Source organism: Peromyscus californicus, unplaced genomic scaffold (genome assembly GCF_007827085.1).
Source record: "Peromyscus californicus insignis strain IS unplaced genomic scaffold, ASM782708v3 Scaffold_16__1_contigs__length_79575227, whole genome shotgun sequence".
NCBI classification, from domain to species: Eukaryota; Metazoa; Chordata; class Mammalia; order Rodentia; family Cricetidae; genus Peromyscus; species Peromyscus californicus.
The window spans coordinates 13,828,784-13,847,861 of record NW_026294458.1 but is presented as its reverse complement, the minus strand read 5'-3'; the positions used below and the strand labels follow the sequence as shown (position 1 = coordinate 13,847,861).

The 19,078-nt window shown below is 44.6% G+C and overlaps 1 protein-coding gene across 1 annotated transcript in view; it reads left to right on the top strand.

Moving 5' to 3' along the window:
- Slc49a4 (solute carrier family 49 member 4) overlaps positions 1-19,078 on the top strand; it is a 76,034-nt gene that overhangs the window by 21,437 nt on the left and 35,519 nt on the right. Inside the window, exons 3-4 of the mRNA XM_052740445.1 lie at positions 15,122-15,387; positions 17,196-17,325. Coding sequence (XP_052596405.1) covers positions 15,122-15,387; positions 17,196-17,325 — 396 coding nt within the window. The remainder of the gene's footprint in view (positions 1-15,121; positions 15,388-17,195; positions 17,326-19,078) is intronic.

The window sequence follows — 19,078 nt, the reverse complement described above, 5'->3', positions numbered from 1 at the left end:
CCACTTTTTCTTGTTATCATCAGATAGAAAGGGGGGCTCAAATAATGAATTATAAAGCATTTCTCCTAAGCTTAGATTTGATAGCAAATCTAACAATGACCAAAAGAAGCTGTAAATATTCTGCAGCAGTGAATGGCATTCTACCATAGTGTGAAGTACTATGTGGCATGCTCCAGGAACAATCTAGATGTCCTAAGGGGAAAGTTGGAGTCAGTGACTTCTGTCCTCAGTCACAGATGTACCAGCCCTCCCATAACACCTGCTGTGTTTATTCCTCTCCATGCAGAACCATTCTGATCAATGCAAACGGCAAATGGCCTTTACTAATGTGTCAGACAGTTGGAGAGTGTGCTTCTGACAAACCTAGATTTTTCTAGAAATAGTTTCCATCGTGAAATGCTTTGCAGCTGGCAAAATTATCTTTCAAATGGCCGTAGTAGAAAAGGCTTTTAGAAGTTACATAACTATCTAAAAACAATGAGAAGAAACCTAGACTCTTGCCTTCCTGCTTTATGATTTCTGTTGGATTAAGGACCTAAACATAAAAACAAAGCCACAAAGGTGTTAGGAAATGGTTGTTTCAGAGAAGCTGAGAATGAGAAAGCCCTGCCAACTAAGACACAAATCCTAAAAAGCACAAAGAAAGGGATTTGACTACATAAAACTTTAGAATGTCTTCATGATTAGCCACTGTAAAACGAAGTCAAAAGAGACGTTAAAAAGTAGGAAAATCAACAAATAAGACAAATGGGCCGTTTCTTTAGTTGAAAGTGATTATTTCAAGTCCGCAAATAAGTAGCAACCCAGTAGGAAGTGGGTAATGGATATGACAGGCGATAATAGAAATTAAAATGCAAATAACAAAACTGAGAGGAAGAAGCCAGCTTTCCGTCATGGTTAAATAAACGAGAGTTAGAAAGTAATTGCCTCTCTATCTGGCATTGCTGGTGTTGGAGCAGTTTGGGATGTCCCATTTGCAGGGCATTTCGGCACCATATCTGGCCTTTACCATGTGCATTTATAGAAAATTAGCCCACGTGCAAAGCTGTACCAAGGGACAGGGCCCACCGTGTGTGCAGCTTTGCTTGTGACAGCAGAAGATTGGACTCACCCAGTTGCCAGCCACAAAGCGCCGTGCGGTTGATTGTGGGATTGTTTGCAGCTGTGGAAAGGGTAACAGTTTTGCAGGTGCTGATGTGGACTGTCGGTAAAATGTGCTTCTGAGCAAAGAAGTCTGCTTTAGAAAAGTATGTTTAGTATGCTTCTACTTGGAAAACCACGGCAGAGGTGTATATGACAGCTTTGGCGAGGACTGTTCCTAGAAGAAGCCATTGCTGCCGATGTCTCTGGGGAGGGAGCGGAGACACTGTAGGTCTGGAGGGAAGAAAACATCCAGGTCCTGTTTTATGTTCTTTCCTACTATTGGGAATATTCTGCCACATGTGCATATCTCTTAGGGTGCTTTCTATTGCTGTGATAAACACAATGACCCAAAGCAGCTTGGGGAGGAGAGGGCTGATTTCATGTTACAATTTACAGTCCATTACTGAGGGAAATCAGGGCAGGAACTCTAGGCAGGAACCTGGAGCAGGAGCTGCTGCAGAGGCCACAGAGGAAGACTGCTTACTGGCTTGCTCCCCATGGCCTGCTCAGTCTGGTTTCTTACAACATCCAGGACCATCTGCCCAGGCATGGCACCAACTCCCGTGGGCTGGGACCTCCCACATTAATCAAGAAAAGGGCCCACAGACTTGTTTGTAGGCAATCTGATAGAGGCATTTGATCTAAAACTGAGGTTCTTCCTCCTAAATGACTCTAGCTTGTGTCAAGTTGACAAAGAAAAACAAAAATCCAGGGCAGTGTATGTGCATTACCTTTTTGACTAAGTGAAACTGAAGTGTTTACTAAATGTCAGTGGAAAAACCAACTCTTACCTCAAAGAGGATAAGAGAGAACTTTTCCTGGAGCCAGTATGAACCTGTAGATTCAGGTTACCACAAATTCTGTGTGCAGAACAGAGAAATGGTCAATCAAGACACTTTTCAAATACATCAATGGAGACATCTGGTAGGTAGTTCACAGAAATCTCACTGTGGGCCTCAGGTGCCCTAGGACAGCATTCTTAGCCTTTTGGTTGGTGGGAACTAGTAGTCTGTACATTCCTGGGGATTTACCTAATGGTCACAAAGCTATTAGGTCACATACAAAACAGGGCAATTAAGGGGCCTAAAGGCGGCCCAAGGTAATTTGTCTTTGGACTAGAAACATCGCATTCTCTCAGGTCATGTTCTAATTAATCTGCCTTGTACAGGGTCATAGTAAGGGGTGTTTTTGGACCTTTTATTCCCACTTACCCCTGTTGATCAAGCACCATATTTTGTGCGTCTGGACTATGAATAATGGGGGGGGGTTATATGTAAATTTTCCCAGTGTAGAAATATGAATCATTTGATAAAAAAATGAGCAATATGAACATTTAAGAAATAAGATTCTTTTCTATAAAATGTGTAAAATTAAGGTTTCCCTAATTAGTGTCTTTAAAAATAAATTCTAGAAACTACCTGTTTACTAATATTCTAGATCCTTGGTCCCCACCCCGGTGCTATCAATTTAAACAAGGTCTGTTAGGTAATCTCATTATATTTAGGCTCATGAACTACCTGCCTAGGTGCAGAGTACCTTCACTTTACATTACAATCAGTTAAGTAAATTGCATTTCACTAATCTGTTCTGCAATATAATCACATAAATGCCTTTTAGGCAGATTACTGTTGAGATACTAGGGCCTGATGGGATAACTCAGCAATTAGGAGCACATGCTGCTCTTGCAAAGGACCTGGGTTCAGTTCCCAGCACCCACATAGCTGTGTAGAACCTTCTGTGACTCCAGTTCTCAGGGATCTGACACCCCCTCCTGGGCCACTTGGGCACCAGGCACAAAGAGTACACATACATACATGCAGGCAAAACACCCATAAAACAAAAATAAACCTCAATGAGTTAGACTCTGTTAATAATTGTAGTTGCCCCATTTGATTCTTAAAGCTCTAGGGCCACATTTTTGAGTATTTCTGCATGGTGCTGAGATTCAGAACTGGTGATAGGAGGGGCCGCAAGGTGAGTCTTCGATAGAGAGAAGAAAGGTGTGAAATTAGAGCTTTGGCGATATGTGTCCTTTTCCCCTCTTGTTGTCATTGTGATTTGTTGATTTCCCATCGTTCCCAGGCCCCCAGTATCACACAGGAATATTAATTTTGCTCTCGTTCAACATATCATACATATACAGATAACTATATAAAACACAGCCAGGCATGGTGGTGTACACTTTAAATCTCAGCACTCAGGAGTTCAAGGCCAGCCTGGGCTACAGAGCCAGTTCCAGGACAGCCAGGGTTACACAGAGAAACCCTGTCTCTAATCCCCCCCCTCCAAAAATATATAAAACACATATTTTGATTAAAAGAAACGTCAAGCACATCCTCGAGTCCCATCGCCCAGGTCAGAACTCTAAAAAGCCAGTGCATAACTGATCACCCATTTTCTCCTCTCTCTCCCCTGTAGGAGCACATCATGCATGTGGGTGAGATTTTCAGAGTAGCTTAAGTTGGGTCACTAAGAGTATTTCAGGGCCAACATGATGGCTGAGCAGGTCAAGGCACTTGCTGCCACAATTGACGGCTTGAATTCAATCCCTGGGACCCACATGGTGGAAGGACAGAACCAAATACAGCAGGTTGTCCTCTGATCTCCATATACATGCCATGGCACATGTGCCCACACTTACACCCAACACACAAAATAAATAAACGTTTTTCTCTGACTCTTTGGAGGGGGAGTGCTGGGGGGTTGGGAAGGGTCTCATAGTGTAGCCAGGCTGGCCTCCTGTTCCCTGTGTTGCTGAGGATGACCTTGAACTTCTCCTGACTTCACCTCCCATGTGCACCACCACACCCAGCTTCTGTAGTTCTAGGGATTCATCCCCAACTTGCCTGCTAGGCAAGAACTCTACTACTAGAGCCACATTCTGCTCCACGAAGAAGACACATTTTTCAAAGTGTTGCAAGGGCTGTTGAAAAATGCCTGTTTCTTTTTCCCTTCAAAATGAGAGTTTGTCTTGAATATTTTTCCTCTTAATACCAAAAGAAACAATTAATTTTACCCACAACAAAGTAGTTATAGGAACAAAATAGGCTAAAAGCTGTTGGTGGTAATATCATACTGAAAATGGGAGTCAGTGGGGCTTGTTGAATCCTTCCAAGTAGAGAGTATCTGTTCATAAAATTGTTATTATTAGAAATAAAGCAGGGTCCTTATTCTGCAGCATGCATCAAAGTTCATCCCTGACAGGTTTGAAAATTGGTATTTCAAATGAGACAAAAGAAAGCAAAGTAAATCTTGTTTCCAAAGACTTGTTTGTTTTCCTGAGCATAAACTCAGTAAAGCAATCACAAAGGCTTTCAAACAAACACTTGTGATTAGGGTTAGGGGGATGGCTAAGTTAATATTTTGACATCAACATCTTGAATTTTATGCTTCAAAATAAATCACAAAATGCAAAATGGGAGCCGGGTAGTGGCAGCGCACACCTTTAATCCCAGCAGCACTCAGAAGGCAGAGCCAGGCGGATCTCTGTGACTTTGAGGCTAGCCTGGTCTACAGAGCGAGATCCAGGACAGGCACCAAAACTACACAGGGAAACCCTGTCTCGAAAAACCAAAAAAAAACCAAAAACAAAAAAACCCCAAAAAACAAAAAACGCAAAATGGGCGAATGTATGTTGGAAATGTTTTAGATAGTTTGTAAGTTATATAAACTTTGTCCTAGTTTCCTCTTGATAAAACACTGACCAAAAGCAATGTAGGAGCGGAAAGGCTATTTCTTCTTTCAGCTCCGGCGCTGGGACAAGTCAGAGCGGGGCTTGAGGCAGAAACTGAAGCGGAGACCGTGGAGGAGCTGTGCTTCCTGGCCTGCTTCACTGCCTTTCCTCTGCAGCTCAGACCACCTGTCCAGGGGTGGCATCATCAGGGACGGCGTCACCACAGTGGATGAGCCACCCTCTCTCCTGCATCAGTTAGCCATCAAGGAAATGTCCCGCAGACATGCCCACCGGCCACTTGGATGGAAGCAGTTCCTCAACTGACATTCCCTCTTCCCAGGTGGGCCAAGCTGACAACCTAGATTCGCCTTCACAGCATTGAAAAAAACAAAAAAAAGTCAAGGGTTTGAAGGGAGGAAAAGGCAGGAAGAAATGACGTCATTATATTATAATCTCAAAAATAAAAGAAAAAATGGGAAAAATGTCCATGGAAATGGAAATAGTGAGCCATCCCTCTAGCCCGTACTCCCCCAATTTGATGATGACCGTCTTGATACTATCCTAAAAAGATCGGCCTGAATAGGAAAATGCTATTCTTCACCTGATCTGTACACGTAGACAGGCTTGAAGGACTTCCTGTTTCCTGCCTCCTTATAAATTTCCTTTATAACTGAGGAGCCGTCTCAGACTTCAGTTCCAGGATAGTCATTAAGTTAAGGTTTCCTGAGTGGAAAGAATCTCTAGCAGGCTTTTGTCCCTTACATTAATGCTTGCAAACCAGCTAGCACATTCCTGACTTTGTATTACTCACAAATGAAATCCTGAAATCAGTGTCTGTTTGGGTTACCACTGTGATAAAATACCTAAAACCTGGTATGGTGGCTGTGTCTTTGATCCCAGCACTCAGGAGGCAGAGGCAGGATGATTTCTGAGTTCAAGGCCAGCCTGGTCTACAAAATGAGTTCTAGGATAGCCAAGGCTACACAGAGAAACTCTGTCTCAAAAAAAGCAAAATTTAAAAAAAAAAAAGCCAACTTAAATAGAGGTGTCGTTTATTTTGGCTTATGGCTTCACAGGTTTTACTCCAAGGTCGGCTGGCTTTGTTGTTCTTGGGCCTGTGGTATAAGACAATGCCTCAGGTCAAAGGAAACTGTGCACCACAAGGTAGGAAGTGACCAGCTTCCTTCTGTGAGGTCCCACCTCCCAAAACGTTTACCATAGGTTGGCATCCAAGCCTGTCAACGGGGATTTGTGGGCACAATCCAGATCCAAACCACAGTAATCAGCAAGAAGCAAGGAACCCAGAGCCATGTTACGGCTTTTCCCACCTAGTTCCAGTCATTTGAAGTAACAGCTTTACTGTAAGTTTACAGGTGACCAGCCCTCCCAGCCTACAGGAGCCCTAGGGCAGTGCCACGCACGGCATGCCTTTGAGGGTACAGTTCTTGACTAATTTCTCAGTCAGGGAGTGGGTTGACCTACTGAAGCAAGCAGATCCCAGAACATACTGCTCAAACAGCATAATGCTGCTTGTTTGATGGTCCAGGATAGACAGGCAGGTGGGCTGGGGCACAGGGCAGTTCTGTTCTACAGGTCACCTTGGAATAAGTTCCCCCAGGCAAGTCATATGCCCACAGGGTCATCTGTACTGCCATCACTCACAGTGGGAGGGACACCCAGGAGGGCAGTTTTGTCTGTAGGGACATGACCTTGCAATCCTTCCAGTATAAAGTCATTAGCCCGGACTTGGATACAGTGAGCATCAGTGGGGCTTGTAAGTGAAGACCGTGTCTTACCCTGCTCATGGGTGGATAGTTCAGTGTCTGGTCCTTCTTGGGAGGAAGAGATCATTTTGTATTCTCACCTCATACCGTGAATCAAAACAAATTCAGATGAAGTAGTTAGCTATTTAATAGCAAAACAGTATGTGGGGCCGTTTATGCCTGAACTGCATGAGGGTGCTTTACCAAGGAAAATCATAAAGAGATAAATGGATAGGTGTGACTGTTTATAAAGTATTAACTGTTGTGCTTCAAAAATAGATTAGCAGGCTAGGAGTTGGCCTCGGTGAGTGTTGTACAAGCTGGTGCCCGAGTTCAGATCTCAGCAGCCAGCCCACACCACAAAGCCAGCTGTGGTCAGGGTGCACCTGTACCACTAGTTCTGGGTGGGGAGTGGAGGCAGGCAGATCTCTGGAGCCGGGTGGCCAGCCATTGTAGCCAGTCAGCAAACACCGAGTTCACTGAGAGGCCAGGCCTCCAAAGATACGGTGGAAAGCAATCAGAGAAGACACCTGACACAGACCTCTGGCCTCCCCATCTGTGCACACGTGTGCACGCATCCACACCCGCATCCACAGAGTGCCTCCTGCCATGTACACTGCACACATGTATCCACCTGAAAACAATTGTCACATACCAAGAGAAAGAGCAACAGTACCAAAAAGAAATGGAATATAAAGCAGACTTTTGACTTCACAAGGGCAGTGGGCAGAGCCGTGATTATTGTGTTATACATGAAGAGTACTACGGTTGAAATGAAATGATGCCTGTGCTGTGGCGGATGTGGGCTGGGCGTATCCTGAAGGTCCACTGTGACTGTGTATTGAGACTGTATTGACAGGAGGTGGAGCCAATGGAAGGCCTGAAACTCTGATGGAGGAAAGAGTACACAATGTTTCAAGAAAGCAGCGTGGGCAGGACTTTGTGTAAGACTACAGCTGCTTAGAAAATACAGCCAACAATTAAATGGGATTTCTTGTAACTGAAGAGCTTCCGTACAGCAAAAGAAATGATCAAGTGAGGAGAGCGTGCAGAAGGACAAGTGTAACGCTAGCTGAATATATGATAACACCAAATGCCAGCAAACAAACACACAAACAACCCAGGCAATTAGTGAGTTAGTGAAATGAGCGGACAGTTCTCAATAATCAGGAAACGTGGAAAAAAATGTTCACTCTCACTAGCCATCAGATACAAATTTAAAACTGCATTGACTTTCCATCTCACCTCAGAATAGAAGCTACAGCAAGTTCTGCCCTAGATGCAGGCGGAGGGAACTCTACCCGCCGCTGGTGGGAGTAAAAACTAGTCCAGCCACTTTGGGAATCAGTATGGAAGTTTCTCAGAAATCTGAAAATAGAACTACCACGTGACCTAGCTATATCACCTGTCAGTGTTTACCCGAAGGACTCAGAGTTGACACCTGGTAGAGATACAGGCACATCCGTGTTCGCCGCAGTCCCATTCACAAGAGCTGAGTTATGGATACACCCAGGTGTCTTTCAGCAGAAGAATGGACAAAAAATGTGGTTGACATACATAGTCTGATTTTTTTCAGACATAAAGAAAAATGGAGTGAAGTTGTTTGCAGGAAAATAGATATAACTATATTAAGCTAATTAAGTCAGTCTCAGAAAGACACATGCCATGTGTTTTCCCTCATTTGTGGGTCCTAGTCGCTATAGAGACATAAAGCCATATGTGTACAGATGACATGGGAGCAGAAGCAAGTGTCTAGAGAGCAAAGGGGACCAGTGAAACAGGGGAGGGGGTAGAGGAGGGGAGCGGATCATGGGGGTGCTCTAAGTACATTGTATACATGCATGCAAATTGTCTTATGTAACCTTGTATAATACGATGTTTTAAGGAGACAGGGCATCGTAGCAGGTCCTTAGTTTGTTTGGGGCATATGTTAGTCATCCATGACCCTTGGATTGTAATCTAAGAGTGTTCTTACAGAAGGCGTATGACCGGGCCTTCCTGTCTTCGCTGCCTCATGGGTTAAGATTATTGCCTGTTCTCCCATGCATGTTCCCATCATTGCTGCTTGCATGGGATGGTGCAGCCACACATCAGCACTCGATACAGAGCCTGAAAGATGACACTGGGCAGTCAGCCCCCCAAACGCTGAACCGAGTGGCCCTCTTTGCTTCATAAGTGGGATAGATCAGGGGGGTTTTGTTGTTGTTGGGTTTTTTTTTTTTAAACAAAGAGTGCCTAATACGGTTTGCTGACCCGCTGACCTGAGAATGGGGAGAGTACCCTGGGTTGTTCAAGTAGGGCCTGTGTGATCACAAGGCTCAGGGAGCAGGGCAGGGAGGTCTCAAACCACAGTTGCTGGCTTTGAAGATAGCAGTGGGGGCCAAAGCCAGGGAATTCAGAGGCCTGCTGTAAGCTGGAGAAGGGGGAAAAGGGATTCTTCCCCCAAAGCACAGTCTTGCCACACCTTGGTTACCCCTGAGACCCAAGTTAAGCTTCGGATTTTCAGAGGCATATAATACTAATAAAGTGGAGGTAATTAATGGTAACAGCAATAGAAAAAAATAAAAGAGGTATGAATGTGTGTGTAATGTTAGTGTGCAAGGCAGTTTGAGGAGACACTTTCATTGATGGAAATGTAAATTACTACAGACTCTTCAGTGAAACACTGTGGAGGGTGTTTTGTAGACCTCAGATGGTTCCTATGCTTTGCCTTCCTGGCCCCAGAGAGGAAATTTGGATAATGGCTGATATTTACATATGATGAGTGCCACCAACAGTATTAATATTAAACAGTGTGTTAGTGAAAACTTAATAACTAACATTAGGTAAACGTTTTTGTTATCTACCATAAGATACCATAAACCATTAATGATTATGATAATAGAAATAATGAAATGAGAAAATGCTCATGAGGTACTAAAAGTCAAAATAACTTACTACATAAAACTTGTATATTCAATATACTATCTGATTGCCTTGCCTAATTGTCAACCAGGAAAAAACTGAAAGAAAAAAAAAAGACTGAAAAATCAAAATAGTAATAATGGCCAACCAAACTGATGTATGGAATTTATGGGTGAAGCTTTTCTTCTTTGTGCATTTTTTTCTGAATTTTTCTGCTGTGAATACATACACTTCCAGTTAAGAGGATGAAATAAAAGTTAGGTGACAAGAAAAAGGGTAGGAGGCAACGTGAGGGGAGGTAGGCATCTCTCAGGCCAGGACTAAATCCATTTTCCTCCTGTATCTTGCTGAAAGATTGTTGTATTTGGCCTTGTGAAACAGCCTGTTAGAGTAATAAGGCGTCTTTGGAGAAATTGAAACAGGAGAATGAGTGATTGAGCAAAGATTATATAGTTAAGGAAGTCAAGGGAGCCCAGAGGCTGAATCTTCTCATGTCTAACCCAGTGTGCTTTGCGCTGTTTCCTGGTCCTTTCTCTGACTAGTATTTGAGAAGTTACTATTAACAGCCTCTTCAGGGCTGAGGCTTTGTATTCTCTTCAGTGATGGCTGCAGCTGCCTTGAGCAGTGTGGGTGCTTGGGGTGTTTGTAATTCAGTCGTAATTGGCCAAATTGTTTAAAGATTTGAAAGTACGCTAAGTTTTCATTTAAAAATAGAAGCTCTAAACTTCAGACCGACAGCTGTGGTGCCTGCATGAGACTGGGCTAGACCCTCTGCATATGGGAGACAGTGTAGCTTGGTTTGTTTGAGGGGCCCCTGGCAGTGGGATCAGGATCTATCCCTGGTGCATGAGCAGGCTTTTTGGAACCCATTACCTATGGTGAGACACCTTGCTCAGCCTTGATGCAGGGGGGAGGGGTTTGGCCCTGCCTCAGTTGAATATGCCAGGCTTTACTGACTCCCCGTGGGAGGCCTTACCCTTGTGGAGGAGGAAATGGTGGGGAGAGCAGAGAGGGGAGGCTGGGGGGGGGGGGGAGGAGGGATGAGAAGGGGATCTATGGTTGGTATGTAAAATGAATAAAAAAATTTCTGAAATAGAAAAAAAAAAAGCTCTAATGAAGTGTCCAGAGCTTGGGACTTTCCCAGGGTCTCTGTCTTGCCTTGCCTAACTTCCTTTTTCCTAGAGTTAATTCTGAACTGTTCTTGGGCTACAAAGAAGGCAGACTATTTCTAGCACTTCTCCTATATTCAATATCCCGTGAGTTTATGTTGATGGGAGGTTAGGAATTGGGAGAATGTTTCTGAATCGTTAGCATATTAAGTCTAAGAAGTAAGTAATTTTTTATGAATTCTAAAATATTTCATATTTAAAAATAGACCTTAAGTAAAGAACACTGGCTTACCCCAAGGAAGTATCTGCTATGTTTGAAAAAAGCCAGTCTCTGGCATCAGCAGTATAAGTCATACCCTAGGGGCTGGTAAAGTAGGGCTGTGTTCAGGATAAAAATGTCCTGGGCACTGTGTCCCTTCACTCTGCCTGCCTCGGGGGCATCGCGGCAGCCGCTGATTTCTACTGCCCCATTGTAAATGGAGAACCTGCAGATGATGCCGTGGAGAGCGGAGGGGTCTGTGGGTGATGACGTCACTTCCGATTGTGCTTTCTAGTCCTGCCTTAGCTGTTAGTTATGTGACCGAGACTCCACCCAATGCTTTCCAGAGAAAGGGAAGTTTTCAAATTACAAATGGTATTTTTCTTTTTGAGACAGGGTTTCTCTGTGTAGTCCTGGCCATCTTGGAACTCACAGAGATCTGCCTGCCTCTGCCTCCTGAGTGCTGGGATTAAAGGGGTGCGCCACCACCACCCAACATAAATATTAATTTTAAATGTGTTATTAACTTCTCAAGGAGGTAGGTCTGAAATCGCTTTTAGCTACAAAAATTGAAATGATGAGACACATTACTCTGCATAGGTACCATTTAGGAATCGTAGGTATTTGTCCCGTGATGCCAGAAAACAGAAGGATAAGATTCCAGAATATCATTCAACACAAGCGGAAACGTCGAGTACTTAGAAAACACAGTGTAGCTCTTGGTCTAACTTGCACCATTGGCATGTCTTTGAAAAAACAAATAATATTAAATATGAAAAGGAGTGCAGCAGTGCATGAGTTCCACCCTGTGTGTCCCTCAGGGCTTGTCCCTCTGTGTACAGGGCAGTAATTGAAGGCCAGAGGCGCCTGGAGCAGGCGCAGGACTTGGCAGACCTCTCCCGGCCAGGGCCTTGCTAACAAGCCATGGCGGTGCCCATTCCTGTCCCTGCATCCCAGGTTTGTGGGTACGAGAGGGGCCTCTCTTACTCTCCTTACTGCTTGCTATGGGAAGCCTAACTGTAGCCCATAGTTAAGAAGTGAGGTCTCGTCCATTTCCCACCGGGCTCACAGTGGTGGGGTAAGTGAGGTTTGTACAGGTGGGAGAAAAGAAAAGATTGTGGGGGAGAGGAAGCAAAAGGAGTTGAGGTTGGGGACAGAGAACACTGGGGGAAGCCGTGTGAGGAGACTGGGAGGAAAGAGGCCACACAGCTGCCCCTGACAGATCTGCGCAGGCCTGATGGATGACCCCCATCCGGTGTGGTGTTTCAAATGAGGAAGTGTCATACCCCGTGAACAGCCCAGGGCAGCTCCTGGCCACTCCTGTGGTGCCACCTGGCTTATTGGCCTGTAGCTTCCGCCCTGCCCCCAGCCACTGTGGGATGTCAGACTGACCTTTACACTCTCGCCAGCTTCTGTAACAGCATTAACTCCAGAATGTTTGCTAATGACCTTTCTTTTTCATAGTATAGAGAGTGTGGTGGGGACAGTACGTGTGTGTCATGGCATGGTTATAGAGGTCAGAGGACAGCCTGTGGGAGTCCATCATCTCTTTTCCCTTCACGGTTCCCAAGGATCGAACTCTGGCTTGGTAGTAAGCACCTTAACTTACTGAGCCATCTTCCCGGCCCTGACTTTGCTTTTTTGTATTGCTAAATTGAAATTTCTCAAAACTTAAACGGTATTGATCCCATGTGTGCTTTTGGATCACTTGAGGATTTTATTATTTGGGGGTTTTGTTGTTGTTTTCAAGACGGGGTTTCTTTGTGTAGCCCTGGCTGTTCTGGAACTCGATTTGTAGACTAGACTGGCCTTGAACTCAGAAATCTGCCTGCCTCTGCCTCCCAAGTGCTAGGATTAAAGACATGTGCCGCCACCACCCTGCTGACTTGGAGGATTTTAAACAGCATGCTGATTAAACTTAAACAGGTCTGCAGTGAAAAAGATCTCACATGATAGAATTGCTGTAGGTATCTTGGGATCTGCTGGGCTTTACAGGAACTATTTGGTCACATAAACATTTTGAATTCACTTCTTTACCTAGAAAATTATTTCCTTTCCACAGAGATCTTCATTTGTTTTCGTTTTTGAACCTAGGAATATTAATGGCATTTAGAGCTATTTTCCCTTCAAATAATCTACCTAACATTCATGGAGAGAAGAGCAGACCTGGCTTGCATATTCACTTCTTAGCTCCTGCTTAGGAACCCTGCCTCCTCTGTGTGCCTGTTTAATATTTCTTTCTGCATTTGGGAAATGTTTTTTCTGAATGACTTAAGATGCCAGTTGCCAGAAAGTAAAAAGAAAGAAGGAATTGAAAATGCACTTGCTGAAATCTCAGGTTGGAGAAGGTCACCTGGCAGAGTCTGTCCCATCCGTCTGTCTGTCTGTCTGTCCATTCTTCCGCTGGCATCGTGGGCCCCCCTCCACGCCCTGAGGCAGGAGGCACTGCCCTGCCCTGCCTGCCTTTCCTGCCTAGACTTCTGTGAGCACATGCCGTTTTCAATATGAGTGAATGTTGAGAGCAGGACACGGAGGGGACAGGGTTTGGCCAGTAAGAGGTAAGAGTGCTAGGTAGCGGGTGAGGAAAAGTGACCAGAACAGCTGAGGACAGCGAGGCTCCCTCCCCTTCACTCACCCTGACACCTGAAGTCAGGAGGATGTTAGAACTGTGGGGCCGAGGTCCTGGGTCCAGTCCTCAACACACCCACACCTTAGAAAGGTCTCCTTAGCCCAAGGTTGTTCCAGGGCCTCAGCCTCACAGGTTCCCAGGAAATGCACAGGAGTCTAAATCTACCTTCTCACTGTGCAGAAGTGGAGTCTCAGTGCTCGGGGCCATTCGGACATCTGTTTGCTCGTGGGATCCAGATAGTGATACAGGGGAAATCAGGGTCCCGCTTTGAGGTTCCTAGTCTCATTAATAAAAGAATTTAAGTATGGACTGAAATGGGAACAGTTTTATTAGTGCTTAAAAGTCAAGCTTCAGCAGCTGCTTGGAGGAGGCAGATGGAAAAGCGGAGGAAAATCACTGCCATCTCTACTGGCATGGAGGTCACAGGGTGGGGAGGGAGGCTTTAGGAAAAGAGTAGGGGGGCACGGGTGCTGGGGAGGGGCTGCTTTGAGAAGAGAGAGGATGAAGGAACCAAAAAGCTACGCTTTGAAAATTCAGAAAAGCAGACAGACTTACCACCTACATAGCTGTGGTCTCCTAATCTAATACACTGGGGCACGAGTTCTAGGGAGGCAAAGTACAGTAGCTCATTAAAGAAGGGATGATCCGGCCTCTCTTTAGAATGGCCTAAGGTGAGTTCACTGTCCTCGGGCTGGTCCCTAGGTAAAGTGACTGAACCAGCCCAACGGGAATGTTGGGTCTCCTTCACCCAGGCCAGAGCAGTTTCTGTCTGACACTAGCAGAGTCTTGATGATTATTTTGTGTATGGATATCATTCAAATCTTGGTGTAGAGTTGGTATGAAATATTGATCTCAAATGTATCATTTCTAGAAACTATTAATGAGTGGCAGTCTACTAGGAAAAAACAATACATTTTTAATCTTATTTTTGACTTGCTTTGTTAGCACCTTGGCAAGTTTCTTCCAAACCTAGACTCTCCTCTTTCAGCAAATTTGAACAATAATGGGGTAAATGAACCAAGTGTTTTAGTCAGTGTTCTGTTTCTGTGAAGAGACACCATGACCATGGCAACTCTTACAAAGGAACACATTTAATTGGGGCATGCTTACAGTTCAGAGATTTGGTCTGTTGTCATCAGGGTGGGAGGCGTGGTGGCATGCAGGCGGATATGGTGTTGGAGAGGAGCTGAGAGTTCTGCATCTGGATTTGCAGGCAGCAGGCAGAGGGAGACACTGGGCTTGGCTTGAGCATTTGAAACCCCAGAGCCCACATCCAGTGACACACTTCCTCCAATAAGGCCACACTTCCTAATAGTGCTACTCCTTGGTCAACAAGCATTCAAATCTGTGAACCTATGGGAGCCATTCCTATTCAGTGCTAGAACCTCCACACCAAGGTTCTAGCAAGTTCCTCGTTTAATATTTGTGAAGTGAGTAAGTGGTAACTAACCATACTTAGTCTTCCTCCCAGAGAGTTATGCCATTCGAAAGCAGTTCAGCTCACCTTCTCAGAATGCCATTATCTTTGACATGTGTAATTTTATTGCTGTAATTAAACTGCTGTTTGCTTAATAATATCCTTTTGATTTAGGAAAAGCTTGCTTCAAATGTCTTCCAGCCTTGTAACTTTCCTAATTCCAGATTAATCCATGGAGGACAAATATTAAACGGACTGGCAGGTCCAACTGTCATGAATGCAGCCCCGTTTCTCTCCACAACATGGTTCTCTGCAGATGAACGAGCCACTGCCACAGCAATCGCATCGATGCTGAGTTACCTTGGTGGAGCATGCGCATTTCTGGTTGGGCCCCTTGTTGTTCCGGCTCCCAATGGGACATCACCCCTTCTTGCTGCAGAGAGTAGCCGGGCTCATATCAAAGACCGCATCGAGACTGTACTATATGCAGGTACCATGGAGATCTTTGTCTAACTGGTTTACTTTGGTTTCTGTTCTAATCTCTGCTCCCTAGTTCTGGTGTGCCAGATCATATCACAGGGTCCCCTTAGGACTGGTAGATACACACACTCAGAATGTACTTTCATTGTCTTATATGGAGGTACTGCTTTGAAAAAACTCTTCCTAGGAAGTTGTTAAATGTAACGTGCTCCTGCTACATGGAAAATTCTTTGTTAATTTTCGCTTTTTATCCATTTATAGTAAAGCACTCTATAACACGTATCCTAGAGCCTTCTCCAGATGTGGCATCTCTATACAAAACTCAATGTCACACGTCTGTTGGTAGCATTCAGCTGTTTCTCCCTTGCAGTTTCCCCATTAGTGGCCACGTTCTCACCTAATTAATCTCCATCACCTGTAGTTTATTCTTCTCTTCATTGCTCTGTGTATGTTCGTCTGTTCGTCAGAGGTACTAACCTTTCTGAATGTTCTCTTACAGCCATTCCCTTGTTAGTTCCTTGTTAGTTCTAGCCAAGCCTTCGACTCTGCTCCTATCGCTCTTTCATGTCGTCCTCCGTACACGTGTTTCTCGCTCCTTGGGTCCTACATCTTTGCTGTGTCTAAGCATTGTGCTCAGCACTGGGGATTGGTGAGGTCAGTGTTGAGACCTTCGTAGTACAAATAGGGACGTACAAGGTGGAAGAACCAGACTTGCCTGGGTTTAGAGAGAAGTTGAGGGGTTAAGGAAGGCTTTACCAAGAACACAGTGGTGAACAAAATTCAGAACTTCATAGATATCCACCAAATGTTCAAACGGGTGAGGGTGTTTCATGCAGGGGACCCTGAAGGGCTGGGCGCTGGGGTTGCCATGGCCCCCGCTCAGCAGTGCTTAGAGGGAGGTAAACAGTCATAGATCAGAGTGGTGGTGCCGTGCTCGGGGCTCTGAAGCCACGAGGCAGCAGTGGCATGCCTGCCTCAGATTGTGGGCATGCAGTGGAGCTCCTTAGAGATGTAGCATCTAGCCTGGAACCCGGGGGAAGGAAAGAGTCAGCAAAACCCAGTGGGCAAGGGAAGATGAAGAGAGAACCATGGAGAAGACCCCCACTGGAGGGAGAGAACCTGGTGCCCCCAAACAGCTGAAAGCATAGAGAAGTTCAGATCTAGTGAGGATCCATTAAACCAGAGGGGAAGCCAGGCCATGGAAACTTCTAGGGAAGGCCCATCCATGGGCCAAGACCACACTCCGAAGTTCATCCCCAAGAGTTACGTGACGAGATTCACATTTCGGGATTGGCCTAGAGAGAATCAAACTGAAAGCAGGGACCGGGGAGAACAGGGGGCATTGCGTGTACATTCTTGGTCTCTTGGTTCCTTACTTTTCGGTGCTTCCTTGTCTTGTTTCACTTTGCTGCTCAGTGTGTGCATTGAATCTGTCTTATCTGCGCATCAGAAGCCCTGCCCTCCATCAAACAGAATCCTGTCCTTCCCAGTCTCCTCCTGTCTTCCTTCTTTCTGAGTACCATGCTTCCTAGAATGTCTTAGACCGCTTCAGAATCTCTCCTTCAGGGTTTGGGTGGGCTTTCCCGGAGAGTAGCATTGCTCATCTCTCAGCCTTTGAATTGCTGGTGTGTACCGGTCACCACGGTGCATCTTTGTTCATAGCACGCCCCCTGTTGATGGCCTGTGGAATTTAGGGCTGCACATGCCCAGACTCTGCTCTGGGCACCAGATTTTGGTCTTTGTGGAGCTAGATATTAAAGAAATAAGTACTGACTTTGTGTATCACTGGTTAACACTTCACTGTTACTTGTCTTCCAGAGTTTGGAGTTGCCTGCCTAATATTCTCCGCCACCCTTGCTTACTTCCCACCCCGGCCCCCCCTTCCTCCCAGTGTTGCTGCGGCGAGCCAGAGGCTGAGTTACCGGCGCAGCTTTTGTAGGTTACTGAGGTGAGCAGACTGTGGCTGCGGCTGCTGTCAGTGTGTGTGTGTGTGTGTGTGTGTGTGTGTGTGTGTGTGTGTGTGTCTGTGTGTCTGTGTGTGTCTGTGTCTGTCAGTGTGTGTCTGTGCGTGTCTGTGTGTATGTATGTGTGTGTTTGTTTCTGTGTGTCTATGTCTGTCTGTGTCTCTATGTGTGTCTATGTCTGTGTGTGTGTCTCTGTGTGTTTGTGTCTATATGTCTGTGTGTGTGTGTGTGTGTGTGTGTGTGTGTGTGTGTGTGATGGGTGTGGGGATGACACACATGTGCCACAGCATACACCTGGAGGTCAGAGGACAACTTTATGAAGTCAGTTCTCTGTTCTACCTTTACATGGGTCCCAGGGATAGAACTCAGGTCATTAGCCTTGCTTGGCAAGTGCTCTACCCTCTAAGCCATCTCTCTGCCCCTAATTTTTAATGTTTAAGTATAATTTGAGGTGGTAATTTTTAGCATTAATCAGATTGTAACAATTCATGTTAATATTAATTAAAATACTAATTAATTTTCTGTCAGAAATATATCTTGAAAATTCACCACACACCAAAATGTTATGAAATTTTGTTTCATCCATGTTCCATGTAGACTATTATTCAATATTTTAAAAATCAGATCTCTTAGTTTCTGTTATAGAAACTTAGGCCACGTAATCTGTGAAACTATAAACTGTGTTTGTTATTATATGTTAACACACATTGCATAGGCACTCGTCAATACAAAGTAATAAAATGATATCCTTTCCATATCATCTAGAACCATCTCAGTGTACCCCATTCGGCTCATAGTGTGGGAAATGCCATGTATCACTTCATCTTATTGGTTTAAGTTAGATACAGTTAGACTCTGCCCTCAGAGGCTCTAATGCCCTAGAACTTAAGCTTGACTCCAAACATCAAATGTCACTGTGGGTTGTGGCTTATAGTTGGGACGTGTGATGTCACCTTCTGAGTTTCCTTTCCTAGTTAGCTGTCAGGAATTGTTGCGAATTCCTTAGGTCTCTGGTTGGTTCGTTCTTTTTTTTTTTTTTTTTTTTTTCCTTCAAGACAGGGTTTCTCTGTAGCTTTGGAGCCTGTCCTGGACTAGCTCTGTAGACCAGGCTGGCCTCGAACTCACAGAGATCCACCTGCCTCTGCCTCCCGAGTGCTGGGATTAAAGGCATGCGCCACCACCGCCCAGCTCTGGTTCTTTCTTTTAACCTCTCTGTCCCTTCTTTCCCCATCGCAAATTCCTTCCAGTAAAGAACTATATCATTGTATCCTCTGTATTAATACCCGAGCCACGTACACCACCATAAAGTTTTTAGTATCTCACTAGGAAATATTAGGAGGGAATAATTAAAATTAATTTCAGTAGCGTATTTTATTCAACCTTATATATATCTAAAACATCTTAACATGTAGTCAATATTAAAATTATTAATAGGATATTTTACTGTTTTTTTTTAAGTATCTACTGTGTTTTCACCTTTGAACACATCTCCATTTGAACTCAGTATTTTTATTAGAAGCAGTTGATATATATTTAGATTCCATCAAATTTATGATTGAAAAGTACTCATTGGGCAGTATTTCCCACAGTTTATTTTTCATCTAAAATAAAGAATAAGTCATTGTTTTCTCACACCTTGACTGTACAGGTCCTTGATGTTAAAGGACAGGTTTTATCGGGGTCAGAGTTGACGGTCTGCCACTTCTTTAGAATACAGTCAGTCTTTAGTTTTTTCCT